Genomic DNA, 22,764 nt, shown 5'->3' with positions numbered 1-22,764 from the left:
GTATATGGACCTAGTTCATGAAACTTGGGCATAAGGTTAATCAAGTCAGTCAGACGGCAGGTCCCAAAAAAGTGGCTTCTTTCATCCAAGTGATATTCATGACTTGAGATGTTTTGCATATTTAATGAGCTTGATGCGGACCAAAACACCTCTTTTCATTCGGTCATTGCTGCTCTAATTGTGCACTGAATTTCATGAATTTGGTATCATTGTAAAGAAGAAGAATCATTCTTTCAGGTCATGCGTTTGGATTTATTCAAAGATTTTGTAATATAGGTTACAATTTTGATCTAAAATATGCTACAAGATAATTATTTTCACCTGACAAAAGCTGCTATTTTCACTTTATTTTTGTTTGAGCCCAAATGATTTTTAAATCATGATAAAGCTGAATATGTATGCTTTAAAATGATATAGGTTTCAAAATAAGAATTGGTTTAATCGGGTCAAGATCACACTTTTCATTTGCCAATTAAGTACATAAAGCAGCTTGAAAACAAGAATACTGCACTCTGATTGGTCAAAGAGACCACACACTGGAAAATTCCAACGGTTCCAGCGCCTGGGTTCATGGGAAGGTCACACTTCCCATGTGGTAATCTCCTCAAATACCCCGCGCCTGTTCTGTGAACCTTATCCAGCCAATCAGAACTCTGGATTTCATGCAAGTACAAAATTTCAGAAATCTCGTCTTGTACCTTGGTGGGAAAAGTGTGATCTTGACCCGATTAAAAGGTGCCGCATACCAAGAGTGGCATTGCGAGAAAGTACAGAAGTTCAGCTTTATGGTGATATAGATATCATTGAGGCTCAAAATAAAAAGTTTTGCACAATTTGCAAAAGAAAACAGAGGAAGAGAATTCAGTTTTGAGGCACATTTTCAGGCTAGAAATTTACTTATTTAACAAAATATTGTATACAAAATAAATGACCAATATGAAAGAGTAACATTAACTCTATCTGATGGTGCAATAATATTTCATTTAACTTGAGGTTAAAACAGGTAAATTCTTAGAGAAAAAATCTCACGAATCACGAGATTTTGCAAGGAGGAGGATTCAGCCACGAGATGATTTGGATGAATCTGGCCTTTTTGCTCATTAGCATAGGGACCTGCGGTCTGACTGAAGTATTAGTGAACATCCTGCTCGAGTTTCATGTCACGTGACCAAGGTCAAAGGTCATTTAGGGTCAATGAACTTTGGTCAAGTTGGGGGTATTTGTTGAATTACTATCATAACTTTGTAAATTTATGGATCTAGTTGATGAAAGTTGGACATAAGGTTAATCAAGTATGAGTGAACATCCTGCCTGAGTTTCAGGTCACATGATCAAGGTCAAAGGTCATTTAGGGTCAATGAACTTTGGCCAAGTTGGGGGTATTTATTGAATTACCATCATAACTTTGAAAGTTTATGGATAGAGTGAATGAAATGTGGACATGGGTGTAGTTGACAAGTCTTAAGTCACCGTTCAAATGTCATTTATGGTAAATGAACGTGGTATTATGTCATATGATTGGTGTTTTTGTGAATGATTATTTTATAGTAGTTTTCAAAGTTAGCACTGCTGATATATCAAATCGCGTAATGCAGGCGAGACTGCCAGAGGCGTTCCACTTGTTTACTAATATACCAATTTTAGGTAACTCTTAGTTTAATGAGAATTCATATCATAGTCAAAATGAATATTTTGGAGAATGTAAAGAACAAACGCATACCAATAAAATGTTTTTTTATATACTTCAAATGTCATGAATAAAACCCTTTTTGTCACAGGCAGAACTCAGATGATAAATCCTCCTACAGACACTCGGGTCGAGGTTGGTGACCAATTATTCCTTCCATGTAGTGTGACCTCTGATCCTGTCCATCATATAACATTCACCTGGATGACCCCTAGAGGGTTAAAGGTCATTGTAGGTCAAGGAGATGATGGATCATTGAGGATTGATACTGTATCTGAAGAGGATGAAGGATTGTATACATGTACTGCTCAATCACCTCTAGATAGTGTGTCTGCCTCTACTTCAGTTGTAGTTGAAGGTATATTTTGACTTCCCTTTGGCATCTTTTGACCCTGTGTGTTATGTCTCCTTCATCCCGATTTCACTCTTTGTCATTTCTTTTTTTGGGGGGGGTTATGAATTTAAATATTAATGTCTAGTAAAGAAATATTGCTCATAATGTAGAACATAGAAATTGTTTCATATTCAATGAACATGCCTCACCTGTTTTATCCACCTTTTTTGTGTGTATTTTTTGTGTTAGACCAAATGGATTACATTGTAATTGTATCTGATCAATGGAAACACAGTTCAGGTTTTCACACTTACTTTATATATATATATATATATATATATATATATATATCCATATTACACTGAATCTTTGCCTTTGTTCTCTCCTAAGATCACTGGTTAACCATTCTATATGATACTAATGATAGCAATGGAAGAACTTATACTTCTATGCTCCAATCAATATGATTTTTTCCTCATCCTCTCTCTTGCAAAATATCACTTTTTAATTTCTAATCTTTCTTCTCTGACATAAAAAAATGCATTGACTTTATCAACAGTAAATATCACTATGTGATATGGCAAAGCATTTTTATATGTTTCCTATCTGTTTTCTTTTCCTAGAGAGATCAATCCCTCTGTTATGTGGTAATGGTATCATCGATGGTGAGGAGGAATGTGATGGAGGTTCTTATAATACATCTAACTCTCATCCATGCTGTACCATGTTCTGCCAATGGAGAGATGATATACCATGCAGGTAAGAATGATCTTTGATGAGCAGCATTTTAAAAGTGATTTTGTGGAATTGACTGACATTAATCATTACAAAACAACCAATCATCAATAGTTTCTCTGCTATACCATAGTAATAACAATTCTCAACCGATAAAAAATAGGGGTTCTATAGTCATATTTGATGAGAGAGTTACTTTTAGTTACGTTTGTTTTGGTTTTTGTAATTAATTAGCCTAAGGGCTAGGATTTCAATTTGTCATTGGTATTTTCAGTATTCAATTTATGACAGATTTGGGAAATTTAGCTATCTGTACATTGATTCCCTCCCTTCTTTTTTTCTCTTCCTGTCACAGGGAAGACACACAGTGTTGCAAGGATTGTCAGCTCCAATATCCTGGTATACCATGTGAACTTGATCTAGAATATCCAGAATGTTATCAAAAATCCTTCTGCAATGGCCAAGACCCAGAATGCCCTGAAGTTGATTACATTCAGAATGGAATGCCTTGTAGGAATGAGTAAGTTCAGCTGATTTTTTCTCTTTTCTGGGCCTTGTTACATTAAAGATAAAATCATTTGTACACCTAAGTTTAACTGTACATCTGTGGTAAACCACATATGAAAAAATTTGTAAATACAAACTATATCTACACGTATTTATGCTACTACCCTGATCATTCAGCCAATTTTTAGACCTTTTGTACATTAAGATTTCATATTTAGCTTCCATGCAGGGAAGTACATTATACTGTCTTTAGGCAGTATGTGACAGCCCTAGTCTGTTCAATGTTATTTGAAAGTACTCACAAATATATGTCATATTGGTTTTCATTGACCAATATGATGAATGTAAAATTTCATTTGGAAAGTTGATATCATCTCAGGAATCTGTTAGATATTTGAATATTTGCCTGATAATATAGCGAGTGCGTGTTATTAGTATCTTATTGCTTTATCCATGTGTAAAATTTTTTAATTATAGTTTATATTTCAATTATTTTTCATGTTCAATACAGTGGTCAATGTTTAGATGGTGAATGTATTCCATTCTGTGAGCTAAGAGGAGGATTTGAGTTTTGTGATTGTCCATCAGGTATGTACACTCATACATTGTTAAATTCAAAAGTCTATATTTCCATAAAAAACACATTTGCAAATTATGTGACAAGCTAGAACGGAACAAGTATTTATTTAATTGATTTTTGTTTTTAAGATGAAAGATACATAGCTATGTGAAATCAATCACATGAGCAGATAACTCCTTCACAATATATATAATATTTCCTTTCCATAAAACAGATGCTAACACCTGTGTACATTGCTGTATTCAAGATGGTGTCTGTTCACCATTTATCAGTCAAGGGAATAATAGTACTGTCCCTCGACCAGACAATAATGGGGCATCATGTGGAAGAAATGGTGTTTGTAGGCAGGTAAGTACATGTAAAGAGAACTTAACCCCCCCCCCCTCTCTCTCTCTCTGTTTCCCCCCCCCCCCATCCCCCCGTTGCTCCACATTTCTATCAATTTTTGTCTTGCCTGTATAGCAGAGCGATCAAGACTATCTAGGTGCGGCTTTTCCGGTGACAGCGGCGTTATCAACATTAAAATCTTAACCAAGATTTAAGTTTTTGAAATGTCATCATAACTTTGAAAGTTTATGGATCTATGGATCTAGTTCATGAAACTTGGACATTGGGGTAATGGTGCATTAGTCTACAAATGTAGACCCACATCTGCAGTGTGTGTACCTCAGCTGATTCAACGAGTCTGCATAGCAGACTAGGTCTACTGAGGCTGAAATGGCTCGCTTCGCTCGCCCTTTCAGGCTGGTTTGCTTTGCAAACCAGCAGATCCACCTCACGGGCCATTCAGAGTCTGCATAGCAGACTAATGGTGCATCACTGAAAATCCGGCCTTAGTCTCAGGTCACATGACTAAGGTCAAAGGTCATTTAGTGTCAACAGACTTTGGTCATGTTGAGGGTATTTGTGGAATTGTCATTATAACTTAAAAATTTTATGGATCTAGTTCATGAAACTTGGACATAAGAGCAATCAAGTATCCCTGAATGTTTTGTGCGAATGTACGTGTAAAGATAACTCTCAAATCTGCATGAAAATTAAGTTTTAATGAAGTTTTGTGAAAACATAATTTCAGGGTGAGTGTGTCGGAGAGGATGCAACATCAATACCAACTCCAAGGACTACACCTACTACTACAACTACCCCAACACCAACAACTACATCAGTACCAACAACTACATCCACCACAGTAAAAACCACTACTACAATGATCAGTACAACCCAAGCAACTACAGTCGGTGAGTCACTATAAGTCATAGAATTGTTGTGCAAGTTTGTTTCTTTAGATGAAGAAATGTTTGAGTTTTGTGTTATATTGTCACCTGAGTCATATAGCCTGTGTAGTTCATGCAGTCTTAGTGTACTAGCTGAAACTGCATTATATCTTCCATATTTTATGTATGTCATGAGGAAAGGTGGTAACATGAAAACAAACATTAGCCTGTTTGTATATGTATGTAGAAATTCCTTCTTTTATAACACATAGTATACACATCATCCCACTTTCAATGTACATACTAACTTAAGAAATCATGGGGTAAGAAGATAAAATTGAAAAGGGAATTGATGACACTCAAAACTGCTTTTGAATTATTCATTTTTAGAACAGAAAAGGGGAAGTAATAACTTTCGCTCATTCTTGATAAACGCAATGCTCAGTTGAACTTAAAGGGGAAGTAATAACTTTCCGTTATTCTTGACAATCGCAATGCTCAGTAGAACTCCAGCAATGTGTGAGATGTATTATTCATTCTTTTTTACATTTATAGGAAACAGAGTGCCTAGTCCACCATCAGAGGTAATCATGACATCACTCTCATCACCTCTTGATGTCCAACTGTCTTGGTCAGTTGAAGATGATGAACACATCTCTCAATTTGATGTAGAAGCACAGACGACCTACTCTCAGGGTAGCTGGACTCTCCTTGCCAGTGTACCTTCAAACAAGACCCAAGCAAGGGTCAATCTAGCACCATACATGTCCTATAAGTTTAGGGTCACTGCAGTCAATGGGGTTGGCAGGTCAGAGCCACAGATGACTAGTGGTCAGTATTTTACTCCTCCGGACAGACCAACCAGCAATCCAAAGAATATCACCTTTACCGTAGAGAATGGACAGGTCATCATCCACTGGGAGGTATTGACTATATTTAAGGGAATTTTCAATATTTGTATTTTGTTTCTTACTTGATACATAAACATGTTTTGATTGAAGATTCTATCACAAAAAAGTGGTACTTATAGATGTTAAAGGATGAATGTTCTGTATAAGAAGAGCCTCTGTAAAATTCAACCATTTTTCACCCTCAATCCATGTTGTACAAAAATAAAAATTTCGAAAGCTTTTAGTTTGATAGACCACTTTAAATTTTTCTCTGATTCCCAGGCACTAAAACTAGAAGAGCAAGGAGCCCCTTTCTTCTCCTACAAGGTAATGTGGCGCCCTCTTGGTATGGACACTTGGCATGAAGAATCGATACAGATGTCCCAGTATACATTTACTATCCCTGGTAGCCAAGAGGTTGGTCAGTATGAAGTCGCTGTTCAAGCTGTCAATGCTGTCGGCTCTGGACCAGAACCAGAGATTATCACCTATGGATCTGTCAAGACAACAAAAGGTATTTAGAATGGTGAAGAATTTCTTCTATTTTTTTTCTCCATAATCATCTTAATCATGACTATCAGCATCCGTACAACTACAAAACTAAAACCCTTGACATATTTTATACGATAGGCTGTTGGCCATTTGATTTGATTCCTCCTGTTTAATAGGGTCAGTTTTGAAAAGCATTATCCAAAGTTGAATAATATATGATATAACTGATATCAACCAAACCTGAGTGTATGTCTCTGCTTTGTCAATGTTGCATGTCAAATGTATGGTGTTTGCCAATCAATGATTTGATGCTACTTTAGTGCTAATGTTACTTCAACCAAATCTTGCTATCTTGAAAGATGATCCCTATTAGTGATGTTTTCAGGTGAGGTAATTATCTTTGTTCTTCTGATATTCACAGCTACATTGACTACTGCTTCACCATACCTAGAATTTAGCCAAAGACCACCAAAAGAAATGAAAGTTTTAGTTGGTAGTCCTTTGACTCTACCATGTCAGGCTGAAGGTTTCCCTACACCTCGTATTGAATGGTTCTTCAATAGTCTCAAGGTATGTGCATATTACCCATTAACCTGTATTAAGCACCATATAAATGTTGTTGTTGTTATCATTATTATTATCATCATCATCATCATAATCATCATCATCATTATCATCAATCATTAGTAACCTTTAAAGCACCAATCTCTGTTGTCATGGTTGAGGTTACGTTTCCAAATAAGATTTATATCAAACTTGTACATACTATGCTGAAGTTGATTTACTGATCTCATCATAATTTATGCATAAATATTACATGTGTATACAACTTCCTTGAATTGGCAGACATCTGTTTCTTACTCGTATACTAATTCTTATATTTAATTAAATAAACTTTGTTGAAGAACCATGTGGTTCCAGTAGATGGTGTGATAAGTGGAAGAGGCTTTTTTGTGTGACTTGATTTTCAGGTTATGAAGACTGATCAAGTATTAGTGAGAAGCAATGGTGAATTAGTGATAGATCCTGTAGACCTTTCAAACACAGGTATTTACACATGTAGGATTTCCAATGATGTCTCTGGTCAAACCCAGACAGCAACCAGTGATGTCGCAGTTGTAGGTTAGTATTAGTTTAAATTTTTTCTTATTTTCGTTTGACCAAGCTTTTTTTTTTAAAACAATTTCTTTCATTGTATGACCAAGGTCAAAGGTCATTTAAGATCAATGAGCTTTGGCCATGTTAGGGGTATTTGTTGATTTGTCATCATAACTTAGAAAGTTTATGGATCTAGTTCATGAAACATAGACATAAGAGTAATCAAGTATGAATTATTGTTTTGCACACATCTTAGGTCACATGATCATAGTCAAAGGCCATTTGGGTCAATGGACATAGTTTTTTATTATCACATGAATATTTTCTTTTGTGCATAGTTATTCAATAGCTGTTTTCAAAGTCAGCACTGTATCAAATCGCGTAATTGCATTGAACTTTTTAAAAGAAATTTTGTCAACCATATGTGATTATTTTTTAGTGTTGATGTTTCAGCAGACACATACCAGTGTATTATAATATGTGATGAATTCATTTAGGGACCAATCTTGAACATTGCCATCTAAAAGACATTACCCAGGGCTTGAATTATGGATCTCTTAATAATTTTAGTTTCCACAAGTAGCTAGATTCTAGGCACATGCCACAACCTCCAGTTATGTTAGTTTGTCATGATTTCAAGCATATACTGTGTAGGATCTGTTGTATAAAGTGTGATTTGAGAGGTAATGCCAAATGTCTTTTACAGTTATATTCCTTAAAGCTGTTTCATATTGTTTGATGATCATTCTTTTTTTTTTTTTAAATTCATATATTTTTTATCACAATGTTTTGACAGCACCCATGCTAGTTTTCTTCACCAGACCACCTGCTGTAGTAGATGTTTTGGTAGGTGAGAGTATTTTGCTGCCATGTCAGGCTGGTGGATTCCCTCAGGCAACACTGGTATGGAGGTTCAATAATGAAGAAGTAAGTAAAGAATTCATGAGTGTTTAAGACTCAATTTAGTTATTAAAAAGTTGGTAAAATTGTACACCATGTCATTGCAATTAACATTTTCTGAATATTCACTTCCAACTTCCTTCCAACTTTTCAAATTTATCTGTCATCAAATTGCTAATTGTTAATCTTTAATAATTGAATCTATTCATATGCAGATGTTTTGTATATCCATGTGTTTAATCCACAAAAGTTAGTAGTGCAAATTGTTAATTATCTCTTTTTCCGCCAATATCACTCTGTCCTATAAATACTTGTTTTATTCTAATCTGGATTTATTTGTTTTAATCCTGTATTAATCTTTAATAATTGAATCTATTCATATGCAGATGTTTTGTATATCCATGTGTTTAATCCACAAAGTTAGTAGTGCAAATTGTCAATTATCTCTTTCCGCCAATATCACTCTGTCCTATAAATACTTGTTTTATTCTAATCTGGATTTATTTGTTTTAATCCTGTATTAATCTTTAATAATTGAATATATTCATATGCAGATGTTTTGTATATCCATGTGTTTAATCCACAAAGTTAGTAGTGCAAATTGTTAATTATCTCTTTCCGCCAATATCACTCTGACCTATAAATACTTGTTTTATTCTAATCTGGATTTATTTGTTTTAATCCTGTAGATTGATTATGGAGTTGACATCTACATGGCAGAGAATAATTCCATCATCATACCAGTGGCTGATAAATCTCATACTGGTCAATACCAATGCATTATATCAAATGGTCTTCATAATGTCAAAACAGTTGAAAGCCAAGTCAATATTAGAGGTATGATATTAACATCAATTAAGTTATTCTGCAACATGCACAATCTTCCTTTTAGTAGCTCATACTTATCATAGGAAATAAGGATGGAAATATAGATAACCAGAAGCTATTTTTATTGGAATTTTGAATTAATACCATATATTAAGGACGTTCCACAGTTAAAATGAAGTCCATGTCATTTTCACCAAATTTTGCAAAGAGTTACTTTGGTTTCTATGCATTATAAAAATGCAAAAAATAATATAGGTTCATGTGCTTATTGTTTTTCTACGGGTCTTCAAATTAGCCGTATTTGAATGATATGCAATCTTGCGCAATCAAGAGAATTATGCCTCTCTTAGACCTCACGAATTCACCAAATGAGTTTAAATCATCTTTACTCGGTGGATACCGCATGAAACTGCAACAAATTTTCAATATATATAACAAAGTGTAAACCAAAGTAAGAGAAAGTCTATTAATTGGTAAAACTATATCTATTTGGAGTCAGCAGGGCCCTCATTTGGCAAGAATGGTGCAAAAACTCAGAAAAAAACAAATCTTCAAAGACGTGAATCTACTCAAAAAATAAAAAAGTATTTTGTAAGCTGCACTTTTTTCAAAATCCATGTCATTTTCATCAAATTCGGCTAAATTGTAAAGGAACAAAATATGGGGTCCATGGGCTCCTTTTTTTACTATGAGTGTCCAAAGTGATGCGAGTTGGCTTGAAAATCGCCCAAAATGCGCCGAAAACGTGCATAAGTCTAATAATACCGTCTAAAATGCGAATGGTTCCGTAGTTTTGCTCCCAAACATTTAAAATCCATGTTATTTTCATCATACTCTCCAGATTTGTAGAGGAATATATTCTAAAGACGTTAGAATATTAGAAATATGGGGTCCATATGCTTGTTATCAAACTATCAGTGTCTAAAGTGTTGCGAGTTGGCTTGAAACAGCCCAAAATGCGCCGAAAACAAGCAAAAGTCTTATAATACAGTCCGAAATGTCTAAAATACAAATGATTCCTTAGTTCTTCTCCCAAACATTCAAAATTTGTGTCATTTTCATCATACTCTCTAGATTTGCAGAGGAATATATTTTAAGCTGTCAGTGTCTAAAGAGTTGCGTGTTGGCTTGAAACAGCCCAAAATGCGCCTAGTGCGAAAACAAGCAAAAATCTAAAGATACTGTGACTGTCTAATATACGAATGGTTCCGTAGTTCTGCTCCAAAGCATTCAAAACTCCATGTCATTTTCCTCATACTCTCTAGATTTGCAGAGGAATATATTCTAAAGATGTTAAGATATTAAAAATATGGAGTCCATGTGCTCGTTTTTAAACTATCAGTGTCTAAACTGTTGCGAAATGGCTTGAAACAGCCAAAAATGCGCTGAAAACAGGCAAAAGTCTAATACCGTCCAAAATGTCTAAAATGCGAATGGTTCCTTAGTCCTGCTCCCAAACATTCAAAATCCATGTCCTTTTCATCATACTCCCTAGATCAGGGTTGCCAGATCGTCGCTAGTCTTCAAGACCAAACTCAACAGATTTTGCGGCCAAATTCGGCCAAACAATTTTTTTTCCCGGCCAAATTTTATCTACCTTGGAAAAGAATAAGACATACCCCTATACTCAAATTCATGATGCTATGTGCTTCCCTAATAGAGCCTGCATACTTGAAAAAAGTTAGATCTCATGTAAACCGTGCGGAATGGGTGCTGGAGCGGAGAATAGTTCGCCGGAGCCACATGTCGTATAGCGGACGCTGCACGATCCGCGCACGCTGTGCACATTCCCACTCACTCCAGTGTTGTGATCGGCGATAATTATCCCAATTCCTCCATGTCTCCCGTCGATCACGTTTGTATGAACTTAACATAAATAGTTTGACATGATATTTAGCGACGCCACAAGATGCGAGTTTCTGGATTTGAGTCTAAAAATTGGGAGCGTCAATTAAGCTCGATGATCATGGATCCGGACCCTACCATGTGTTAAGAGTATAGAACCAATGATCTGCCCTTTTCATAATTCCGATAATTTTAAATGTTTAAATATGCAGTGCTTTTACAAAATAATAAAACAGATTTGAAATATTATTCGTTTGGAAAGTTATACTCACCAATTTCACACACATGTCCGGATAAACAGGAAGAGGGGATACCAAGTCACAAAAATATTTATTTTGTTTATATTAACTGAAATACTAAAATGGAAATAATGTTGCTTCCATGTCCACTAGCTTATATCACTTTAATATTTTGTCTCATCACAGTCACAACTCTCTAAACCTTTAGTATAACTCCAAAGTCTTCAAACCAAATTCGCCAAATCGTTCTTGAAAGTTTTATTTTGAAATTTGTTATGCTTTATTTTCGTGATCGATATGCATAACTTTAAGTCAGTCAGACGGCGCACTAGTGCAAAAAGTGGAGCTCTTCAACACCCTCATCTGATCCCTCCCCCTCGATGTTGTCTCCATCTTCCATGCGTCCATACATGTTCTCTGATGTGAAGCGCTCTAGCATTTGTGCGGAAGCCTTAAAGTCAGTGCAGCACTTCCCTTGGAACTGAACGTGCATGCGGATCCTAATGATGGCGTCCAACATTTTGGATTGTAGTCGATTCCGAATTTTTGTCTTCACATTTGTCACTGTTGAAAAGATTCTTTCTACAACCGCGTTACTTGTTGGTGTTGCCAGGCAAGAAAGGGCATACATTGCCAACTCCTTAAACGGCTTCTGGCCTGACTTGCTTTGGTACCGAAATACTCCTGACCAGAAACTGACAGTTTCACTTGGAACCTGCCCATCAAATACCGACTCGTCAGCCCATGGAACGTACAGGATCCTTCTATACTGTTGCTCTATCGATTGTCCGTTTTCTGTCCGTAGATGAGGCATTGGTAGATCCTGAAATGGAACCCTTGATGTCTGGCTCAGAACATTCCCAGGAGCTAATTTTTTTAAGTCTTTACAGATTTCCACCGATGCTGGGAGTCTCTTCTCCACTTGACTGAGAGCTTCGTTGAGGAGAGCAACACATCTACTTCGGATCTCGTTTGCCTTTTCGACCATCTCAGGTACATGGTTGTGTACCCTTAGGAATGAAGACAGTTCTTGATTGAACTTGGCTCCATAGTCCACTCGATCAAGTGAGAGTGGATTGCCCTGTGCATCTAATACCCGGCTCTTCAAACTCTTGTGATGCATATGTAGTTCACGGAACATCTCCTCGGGATCAGCATCTGTCGCCTGAAAGAAGGAGTTAACTCTCTCAAACTCTGTCACTACAGGTGATACAAATTCGAAGTACAAGAGGTTCACGGGGTCAGAAAACATTCCATACAGCTCTCTAGCTCTGTAACGACATGATGCATCAGCTGTTGGGATTACTGCAGAAAAGTAAGCCTTCAGTTCATGCCAGTTTGCAAGAAGATTGTAGATCACCTTTCCACGCACTAACCAGCGTGTTGCTGACATCTTCTTAAATGGCTTTGGAGTCCCTCTCCGTTCGTCGTCTGGATCCATCACCTTGGATTATGTTAATTAAAAAGGGCAACGAAATAAAATTCAAATTACCAAATATAAACATATATATTCATGCACAAATTCACTCATAATACTCCTATAATTTTCATCAATTACTAAAACGCACACACATAAATTTCTTTGTGTACTTTTATAATCTTCCATACTTGATTTCTGTAGCCTACAATACAAGGCTACAATTAAAGTTGTATATCCAGGTTTGCGCCATTCATGAGCATGCAATTTTTAGATTTATTTTATACACATTTCTCTGGAAAAAGTAGTTTACTTTATTATTACAGTTATTTAACTTATGAAGCCGCTACCCTTGTCAAGCATCGCTTATGCCATATGGTAGCGGTCTCCTGCATAATTTTCTTTCCATATATAAGGTTTTTCACATTTTTTTTTCTTGTTTGTTAATTTATTTATGTATATAATTCTGTATTTATAATTACATTGCTTGTAAACAAAAGTATATATTTATACCTAGATGATATATTCTTATATTGTATTGTTAAAATTAATTTTATATATGATTTGGAAAAATATCAAACCTGGAACAGGTTGTTGAAAGCCTCTCTACGAAGCACGCTCTTGCTAAACCACTTTAAAACTTCTGATAAGAGGTAGCCCAGGTTAGAAGGCAACTTGTCAAAAGCCCGCTCCATGCACAAAGCCAATGAATGGCAAATGCATCTGTTCAACTGGCAGTTTGGAGACATCGTACGAACACGAGACCATACGGAATTGTACTCTCCAACCATAGCTGAAGCTCCATCGCTGCCAAATCCTATGCAGTCGGCCATATTGATCTGAAGCCTATCCAGTGCATTCTTGAGAGTTTCAAAGAGTTCTCTACCTGTCGCCCCGATGACAGGTTCCAGGCCTACAAATTCAGTTACGATCTTCTCCCTGGACTCATTAAAGTACCTGATGACTATACAAAGATGTTTGTCTGTTGCAATATCGGTTGCCTCATCTATGAGTATGGCGTACTTTTTGCCTCGAACATCGAGTTCTTGTTCCTCCTCGAGAGATGGAGATATTACTTCAGATATAATCTTGCTACACTTTGTACGATGAACTCTGATTTTTTCAAGAGTACTTCCTTTACCATGAGACTGCATAAATTCTCCAACGTGGTCAACTGTTGATGTAGGAGTGTGACATGCAATCGTTGCAGCTAACTCAATTTCAGTTTTCTTTATAATGTCAGAATCTTTGCTCACTTTGAAAAAGGTACCTAGTGGTTTACATCTGCCAGTCGCCAGCGCTCGACTTGTGTGGCCTTTGGTTTTTTCATGATCTACAAGTCTGGACAATTTGGGAGCAATTAAAACATTGCAAAGTTTACAGAATGCATTCTCACTGCCATCACTGCCCTTGGACAGCCATGGATACGTGTCTTCCCACGACTTATTGTATTTTCGACCGCTATCATACTTTCCTTTCCACTTTCCCGCCATGATCGCGTGCCGTCTTCCGTAGATGTTAACTTAGTGTAACACGTGCGTACAGTCAGACATGCAACTAATCGCGCGTTTTGAGAATGCATGCTGTGATTGCGGTCATGCGTAGACCGACATGGAATGCATGTATGCACCACAGACAATACTAAGTTAGTGGGTAAATCTATGCCGTAGCATTAGCTAGACCAGGGCTTATAATCCATGCAAAGCACATGCCGTGGCACATGCGTGCGTGTTAGACCTGACTGCAATTGTACATACATAGACCTATTTAAAGTGATTTTCTGATCAAATTTCCTATCTGATTATAAAAAAGGCCAGAAATGAAAACTCACGGCCAAGATTTCTGTTTTACGGCCAGAATACGGCCAAATTTCTTTGGCCGTGAATTTTTTTTTTTTCACGGCCAGATTTCTGGAATCTGGCCGGAAAAAAGGCCAAATGGCAACCCTGCCCTAGATTTGTAGAGGAATATATTCTGAAGAAGTTAAGACATTTAAACTATGGGGTCCATGTGCTCATTTTCAAATCATCAGTGTCCAAAGTATTGCGAGTTGGCTTGAAACAGCCCAAAATGCACCGAAAACAAGCAAAAGTCTGTTAATACCATCTAAAATGTGAATGGTTCCATATTTCTGCTCCCAAACATTCAAAATCCATGTAATTTTCATCATACTCTCTAGATTTGCAGAGGAATATATTTTAAGCTGTCAGTGTCTAAAGAGTTGCGTGTTGGCTTGAAACAGCCCAAAATGCGCCTAGTGCAAAAACAAGCAAAAATCTAAAGATACTGTGACTGTCTAATATACGAATGGTTCCGTAGTTCTGCTCCAAAGCATTCAAAACTCCATGTCATTTTCCTCATACTCTCTAGATTTGCAGAGGAATATATTCTTAAGATGTTAAGATATTAAAAATATGGAGTCCATGTGCTCGTTTTTAAACTATCAGTGTCTAAACTGTTGCGAAATGGCTTGAAACAGCCAAAATGCGCCAAAAACAGGCAAAAGTCTAATACCGTCCAAAATGTCTAAAATGCGAATGGTTCCTTAGTCCTGCTCCCAAACATTCAAAATCCATGTCCTTTTCATCATACTCCCTAGATTTGTAGAGGAATATATTCTGAAGAAGTTAAGATATTTAAACTATGGGGTCCATGTGCTCGTTTTCAAATCATCAGTGTCCGAAGTATTGCGAGTTGGCTTGAAACAGCCCAAAATGCACCGAAAACAAGCAAAAGTCTGTTAATACCGCCTAAAATGTGAATGGTTCCATAGTTCTGCTCCCAAACATTCAAAATCCATGTCATTGTCATCATACTCTCTAGATTTTGTAGAGGAATATATTCTAAAGACGTTAGACTATCAAAAATATGGGGTCCATGTGCTTGTTATCAAACTATCAGTGTCTAAATTGTTACAAGTTGGCTTGAAACAGTCTATGCGCCTAAAATGGGCAAAAGTCTAATACCGTCCAAAATGTCTAAAATGCGAATGGTTCCTTAGTCCTGCTCCCAAACATTCAAAATCCCTGTCATTTTGATCATACTCTCTAGATTTGTAGAGGAATATATTCTGAAGAAGTTAAGACATTTAGACTATGGGGTCCATGTGCTCGTTTTCTAATTATCAGTGTCCAAGGTATTGCGAGTTGGCTTGAAACAGCCCAAAATGCGCCGAAAACAAGCAAAAGTCTGTTAATACCATCTAAAATGCGAATGGTTCCGTATTCTTGCTCCCAAACATTAAAATCCATGTCATTTTCATCATACTTCGCACCTAGATACTTTATCACCTGAATATTACAAATATGCCAAAATTAACATGGGTACATGTGCTTGATTTTTTTCTATAGAGCTTCAAAGTTAACCCAAACATGCCAAATGGATGTTCTTGAGAATTGCGCATTCAAAAGAATTTGGCATTTTTAGACCTCACGAGATCACAACAATGAGTTTAAAGCTCTATTACTCAGTCAAAATCCATGAAAATTCATCAAATTTTGCAATATGATTAATAATTGTATCCTTAAGATTGATAATCTATTTATATTGCTTTCAATTTTTTGCTCATTTAAGTCTAACAGCACTCTCAGTTCTTAGAAATTGCGAGAAACATAACAAATACTCAACCTCAAAAATTTCAATAACAAACTTGAGAAGTAAAAGAAATGCTGCACTTTATTCAAAACCCATGTCATTTTCACCAAACTTTGCAAAGTTGTAGAGGAAGGTATACATAAGAGGTGCAAAAACATAAAAAAATATGGGTTAATGTGCTTGTTTTCAAACTATCGGCACTCTTATTATAGCAAATGAGCTTCTTAAAACACCCCCAAAACGCCCCAAAAGCTTTGTATCTATGTGAGGAAAAATTCCGAACCACTCTACCATTTTCAAACTCGGGGTCATATTCATCATACTTTGCAGCACTACAGAGAAAAGTATTTTGAAATTGTAGAGGAATAAGAAAAAGAGTCCATGGAATAATTCCAGTTTATTAGCTTCATAAAATAACACATCGGATCTGCAGTTAGTGCAGATAAGGAGAAAAGTCAGCTTACAATACCTACAGCTGATTAATCACCAGTTCATCCATTGTGACGTCAGCGCGCAGAGTGTAAAATATGCGCAGATCATGATGCGCACAAACATAACTGTGGAACATCCTTAAAAGGCTGTTACACTCAGGGGTATACGAGCAGTCAACTACTAAAATTGGCAAAGTTGCACCAAGTAATTCATCACAGTTTATCTAATGGTTTGAACAAGACTTTCCATCTAACAAATGGGTTTTATATGTCTAATACTACAGAGTGAATCATAAACTCATTGCTTAACCATCGTTTTATCATGGGACAAAATATTGTTTTAATTTTAAATGAGGTACAAATAGCAGCATGTTATGTTGTCATATTAATATTTCTGGGATGCATGAAATTTTATTTAAATAGGCAAGGTTGTTACATTTGTTACATTCGATAGATATTATACATTAAGTATACAAATATATAAAGTCTTTTGAATATCTAGCAAAATACATGGGTAATGAAGTGATATAAAAATAGTAAATTTTTTCCTAGGGCAATTTTCTATTAATTCATTTTACCCGAGGCTTGCCAATGGTACAGTAAATTTGATAGAAAGTTGCCCTAAGGGAAAAAACATTACTATTTTATATCTTTATTGCCCATTTGCTGGATCCAAGAAAGGCATAGTGTATTTGTTTTATACCCCTTCTATAAGTTAGAACATTCGATCAAGTTTACCTATGTACATGTATTTATGTATAATCATTCTAAATCAATTCAAATCAGGCCTAGCTAGCGGTCACTAGCTAGACCTAGGTCCTAGCTCCTAAGCTAATGCTAGCCAGTGCTATAGTTCCTGTGTAGGCTGCATGCGGCATCTACCCGTCTCCAGTTACTGAGAGAGGTCCGCTAGCGATGGGATTGCGCTGCTGCAGTTTGGAAAATTACTATATCATGACAATAGTCATTTTTCTCCCCCTCTCAGATTTTGTTGTGGAAACTTTACTTTTATGAAGTGCTATAGAAGTCCAATGCAACAAACTTAATGTAAGGGATATAATAATAGCCAATGTTGTTTATATTGCTTTCTTCTGCAGAGCCACTTGAAGTTAACATAGAGCCAGTTGGTATCTTGACTATCATTGGATCATCAATCACCATCCCATGTACAGTCATCCATGATCATTCTCTACAGACAGTATACTGGACTCGTAATGATGAACAGATTTATATTAACTATATCAATCAGACTCTACAAGACTATTCTCTTGTCATAGACTCAGTATTGTGGAGTGACCGAGGGCTGTATAGGTGCATTGCGGAAACAGCCCTTGATTCAAACAGTGATTCGGTCGAAGTGGTTATTCAAAGTAAGTATCTTCTCTATTTTCTCTATTGTCATGATATAAGCCTTAACAATTAATTAGTCATTTATATAAAGTTAATGCAAAGCTTTTCTTCAAATCAGTTTGGCATGCTATTCAAAATGCCTTTTAGAAGATGTTATCACTAGAAGTGCAGTATTATGTTGTGAAAAGATGTGTCAGAAAGACTCTTTAGAGATCGTCATGGTATAAAACTGAGAATATTAATAGTTGAATTATTAATTTTCATCAGCTGTCATGGGAAATTCAATACTTTACTGGTGTTTATCCATTTAGGGAGAGAAGACTTTATCATAAAAAATGTTATATAATGTATTGGATATTTTACACATATCCTCATATACGGTACATGAATATTCAATTAATTTTCTCACTTTTCAAGACTACATGACGGAACATTGTTGTGATACTGAGGTGATCAATGTCGTTTGCTTGGAAAACAAGTTCCTGACTCCATTTATGTACTAATGAAATCAGCTGTAACCTAGTTATATGACTCCACTTACGTACTATTGAAATCAGCTGTAACCTAGTTTTTTTATTAGCCAATTATGATTCTCTCCCCACGAAAACTGAAGACAATGTCTTTTAAATTCATTCCAACATTTCCATTATTGTAATCTTGTAGTTGTACAATTTATTGTCTTCATGTTGATCTCACAAGGAGAAATTGCTATTTCTAATGAGTCCTATTACCATACAAATACCTAACAATATGTACTTTTGTTTGTTTTGGATAATAAACTCATTCACTCATTTTTATGTTTCCTCCACAGCTCTACCAGATGTCCCAACTAATATAATGACCAATACTAGTCAAGATGGGTCAGAAGTGACTGTTTTCTTTGATGCTCCATTTGATGGTAACTCTCCCATCTCATCTTATGTAATTGAATACAGCAGTCCAGAGGCTGAAGTACCGTGGCAAGAATTAAAAACTATCGCTCCTGGTAACCTAAGTCAGGTTGTTACCACGGTAATGATACCTCCATTTTACAGTTACTATGTGAGGGCCAAAGCAGAGAATGAGTTTGGAATGTCTGCACCAAGTGAAGCATCAAATCCTATCTATGTGAGACCAACAGCACCTACCCGCAACCCATCTGGGGTCATGACTGAAGTATTGGATGGAGGCAGTAAGATAAATATTACTTGGGAGGTGAGATTATATAAATATATATGATTATATATAGATATAATATATTAATATACATGAATTAACATACAAATGGTCTGTTTAATGGGCTAATAAATATTTGTAGGTGGAAAAAATATAATTTCCTAATTTCAATACTTTGTCAATTTCAATGGAAAACTTTTCTGAACTTTATACTGCTTCTAGATATCATTAGCTTACAAAGTAAGATCCCAAGTGTAATTCAGTCATTTGTAAGTGGATTGAAAAAAAACAGTGAATTTATAAATGTCTACCATAAAATTCACATTCTCTGGAATTGCATCTATGTTTTGTTGAATTCTTATCCACCAGCCTCTAAAGAAATCTGAATTGAATGGTCCAGGATTCTATTACCTGATTGATTTACGTGGAGCTAATCAGCGATTTGGATTTATGGTGACCATTGAATTCTTTCATCAATCTAACATTGTAGTAGATGTAGATCCTTCTCTCATGCCATATGAAATCATGATTCAATCTAGTAATGAGATTGGATTGGGTCCTATACCGGAGATTTACACTGCTGGTATTGAGGAAATGGGTAAGATCTCATCTTTATTCCACTACTCTTTTAAAGTTTTGATTTGTTGCATGTGAAGTGGTTATTGGTTCATTTTCTGCATATTTGAATGAGTATTGGATAGATATGTAAAAATTTTGTATTTTAAGCTTGGTATTTCTGTTTAAGAAAGAAAATGGTATTTGATACTATGACACAGACTGCTGACTCATTGTCATCTACACATCATGTTTCATTTAATAGGTTTATACTAAATGAACTAAATAAAAAATTCAAAAATGGCTAAACCCACTTGGTCTACTGTCAATTTGGTCCACCCATCACTTGTTCTAACTGTCATGCCCAGTTTGTCAAATTTTGCACTTTTTACACTTATTATTATGCATTTTTTTCAAATTAAAATGTATATAGTTCATGAACAGATCATTTAATCCTATAGACTAAGTTGTTAGACCAAGTGGACATTAGACAAAACGAGTATAGCCTAACCGGAACTAAGACAAACTTGTAAATTTATTGATTAATAACAGTAAGACAAATGGGTAGTAAACAAACTAGTTGTTGACAAATCAGGTTTATACCAAGTGACAATTTACCCATCATCATTATAGGTTTAGCTGTTCCTGATGCTCCTACCAATGTGATGTTGAGAATGACCACACCCACTTCTATCAATGTATCATGGGATCCTTTACCTCCTAGACCATCTTATGGAGAAGTCTTTGGCTACAGGGTGAGTAGGTCAACTAAGTTACCAGCAAGAAATCTAAACACTTGACAAATATAAAGATATCATGTTGGTAAAATCTTAGAATTTTGCTATTTTGTTTTTCCTGGTCCCCAAATTTCTCTTTTATATCCCAGTTTTCTCTGTTGTGAGGATGTTCATAAATTAATCTTTGTTGAACAAAAATAAATTGGATACATTTTTTTATAATCATTTATAACCAGATGAAACCACTTCCCTTCAAACTATTTAATCATAATGTGTTTTTCTTATCTTTTCTTTATGTCATCCTGTTTATCATCCCCATTCTTACCCTTTTCTCTTACCCCTCCCCCTCTCTCTGTCTCCATCTCAGGTTGTAGTGGAGGCAACTGAAGCCTTGTTTGGTGCTAGACCAGAGAGCTGCTTGTCAACTACATCAGATTGTGAGATTGCAGGTCTACATCAAGGCAAAACATACAGAGTGATTGTAATAGCTAATGGAGCTGGTGGTGAAGGCTTCAGCTCTATGCCTGTAACTATAACCATACCTGAAGATTGTGAGTTGAAAGATTGGTCATCATTTCCTTTATTGCTCTATCATTTTGTTGGAAGTAAAGTTGATGTTTGTTTGGTGTAGGAGAGTGTTATGGTGCAGACTAAGAGAAGACACATCCAATGAATGGGAATTCTCATGAAATAATGTATCTGCCAAGGAATGTATTCAAATGAATTTGTAAAGAATTTGCTCTGTTTTACAACTTCAAGACAGGTATGATAAAATTCTTAAATTAATATGAGTGATATATTATTGTTAGGCAATATTTTGTACTTGTCTCATATTGAATTTCCAAATATATGTATTCATAATTCAAGATTGTAACTTAGTATTATTCATTATAATTGATGTACTTGATTTTCCATTCATTGTCTATGTACTTGTATACCTGTACCTATTTAAAAAGGAATATATGATTTTATTGCAAATCATTAGAGTAAGTGACAATAAAACAATGTTTACAACTTGTTTTTTTTATCTATTTGATGACAGTACCATCTAAAGTTCGCAAGCTGAAGGTGAGAGCATGGGCTAGGACAATGCTGATTAAATGGGAACCACCAGAAAGTGGAGAAGTACAGGGATATGTTGTCATCTATAGAACAAGTGAGTAGAATCTAAATTTGTTATGACTTATCTCTTATTTCCCAGTCCTCTTTCATTCCTTTCTCTGGTAATATCAAAGGTCAGATGCAATACCGTGAAGTGATTCTTTCCCCAAAACTTATTATTCATTCCTCTCTTGACATATGTTCTCAACATAATTTGCCATTGCGCTGTCCTAACTTGTCCTTAATTGATATACTCTAATTAGTCTGTACATGTTAGAAGTTTCTCATGTTTTGGTATCATTTATTCATTTATACATCATTAATGTGTTGGGAATGTCATGGTACTGCAACTAATGTATCATTCATAATAAATGTTATGATGAGGATGACAATTATGAAGATAGTGATGGTTGTGATGTTGATTATTATGTCAACAATGTCATTAATGTCAACAGATGATGGTGGTGATGATGCCATTGATGATTTTGTTGTTAGTGATGGTGGGCTTGATATATCACTGACAAAAAGGACTATGATTATGTCATTTATATCATTGATGATTAAGTTGACCACTCCGCTATATCTTCATTTTATGATTGCCAGGATGCCATTAAGGATGAAATCTGCAGGCTTATTCTTTGAGCTCATCCTATTAATAATGATAGATATATGATCTTTCCTTCTACTACATGCTCTCTTTCAGTTGCTAATGATGCCATATCTGTTGAGGAGATCTTGGATAATCCCATAGAGAATAGTCTTAAACTTGGAGGATTGACCCCAGGCACGGGTTATCATGTTACAGTAGCTGCTTACAACGAATGGGGTAGAGGAGAACCAATATCAATGGAAATCAATTCTAAACCAAGCAGTGAGTATTAACTTTCTATCCACAGCTGATAATACCAAAAACATATCTCAACAGTGCTAAGGATTCCGTCACATACTGTCATATGTTGATACTGTTGATTATACTGTTTGCATTTGTCTTTTTAGCTATGGCCCTATTATGGATGAGCATTTGTTGTTTCTTTGATAAATTCATCGTGATTCTTAGTGTCTTTATCATTGTTGC

At 35.8% G+C, this 22,764-nt stretch overlaps 1 protein-coding gene across 2 annotated transcripts in view; it reads left to right on the top strand.

Annotated features, from left to right (window-relative positions):
- The window catches only part of LOC129256838 (hemicentin-1-like), a 58,825-nt gene that overhangs the window by 32,670 nt on the left and 3,391 nt on the right, over positions 1 to 22,764 (top strand). For both annotated transcript variants that reach the window (XM_054895031.2, XM_054895032.2), the window contains 19 exons: positions 1,779 to 2,045; positions 2,645 to 2,780; positions 3,112 to 3,276; positions 3,775 to 3,851; positions 4,058 to 4,191; positions 4,919 to 5,081; positions 5,613 to 5,980; positions 6,230 to 6,461; positions 6,861 to 7,009; positions 7,411 to 7,561; positions 8,334 to 8,464; positions 9,127 to 9,274; positions 17,889 to 18,161; positions 18,953 to 19,335; positions 19,666 to 19,894; positions 20,485 to 20,606; positions 20,956 to 21,139; positions 21,631 to 21,744; positions 22,393 to 22,560. In XM_054895031.2, the coding sequence (XP_054751006.2) occupies positions 1,779 to 2,045; positions 2,645 to 2,780; positions 3,112 to 3,276; positions 3,775 to 3,851; positions 4,058 to 4,191; positions 4,919 to 5,081; positions 5,613 to 5,980; positions 6,230 to 6,461; positions 6,861 to 7,009; positions 7,411 to 7,561; positions 8,334 to 8,464; positions 9,127 to 9,274; positions 17,889 to 18,161; positions 18,953 to 19,335; positions 19,666 to 19,894; positions 20,485 to 20,606; positions 20,956 to 21,139; positions 21,631 to 21,744; positions 22,393 to 22,560 (3,594 nt within the window). The remainder of the gene's footprint in view (positions 1 to 1,778; positions 2,046 to 2,644; positions 2,781 to 3,111; positions 3,277 to 3,774; positions 3,852 to 4,057; positions 4,192 to 4,918; positions 5,082 to 5,612; positions 5,981 to 6,229; positions 6,462 to 6,860; positions 7,010 to 7,410; positions 7,562 to 8,333; positions 8,465 to 9,126; positions 9,275 to 17,888; positions 18,162 to 18,952; positions 19,336 to 19,665; positions 19,895 to 20,484; positions 20,607 to 20,955; positions 21,140 to 21,630; positions 21,745 to 22,392; positions 22,561 to 22,764) is intronic.

Source organism: Lytechinus pictus, chromosome 3, assembly GCF_037042905.1.
Source record: "Lytechinus pictus isolate F3 Inbred chromosome 3, Lp3.0, whole genome shotgun sequence".
NCBI classification, from domain to species: Eukaryota; Metazoa; Echinodermata; class Echinoidea; order Temnopleuroida; family Toxopneustidae; genus Lytechinus; species Lytechinus pictus.
This window is presented reverse-complemented; position numbering and strand designations above follow the sequence as displayed.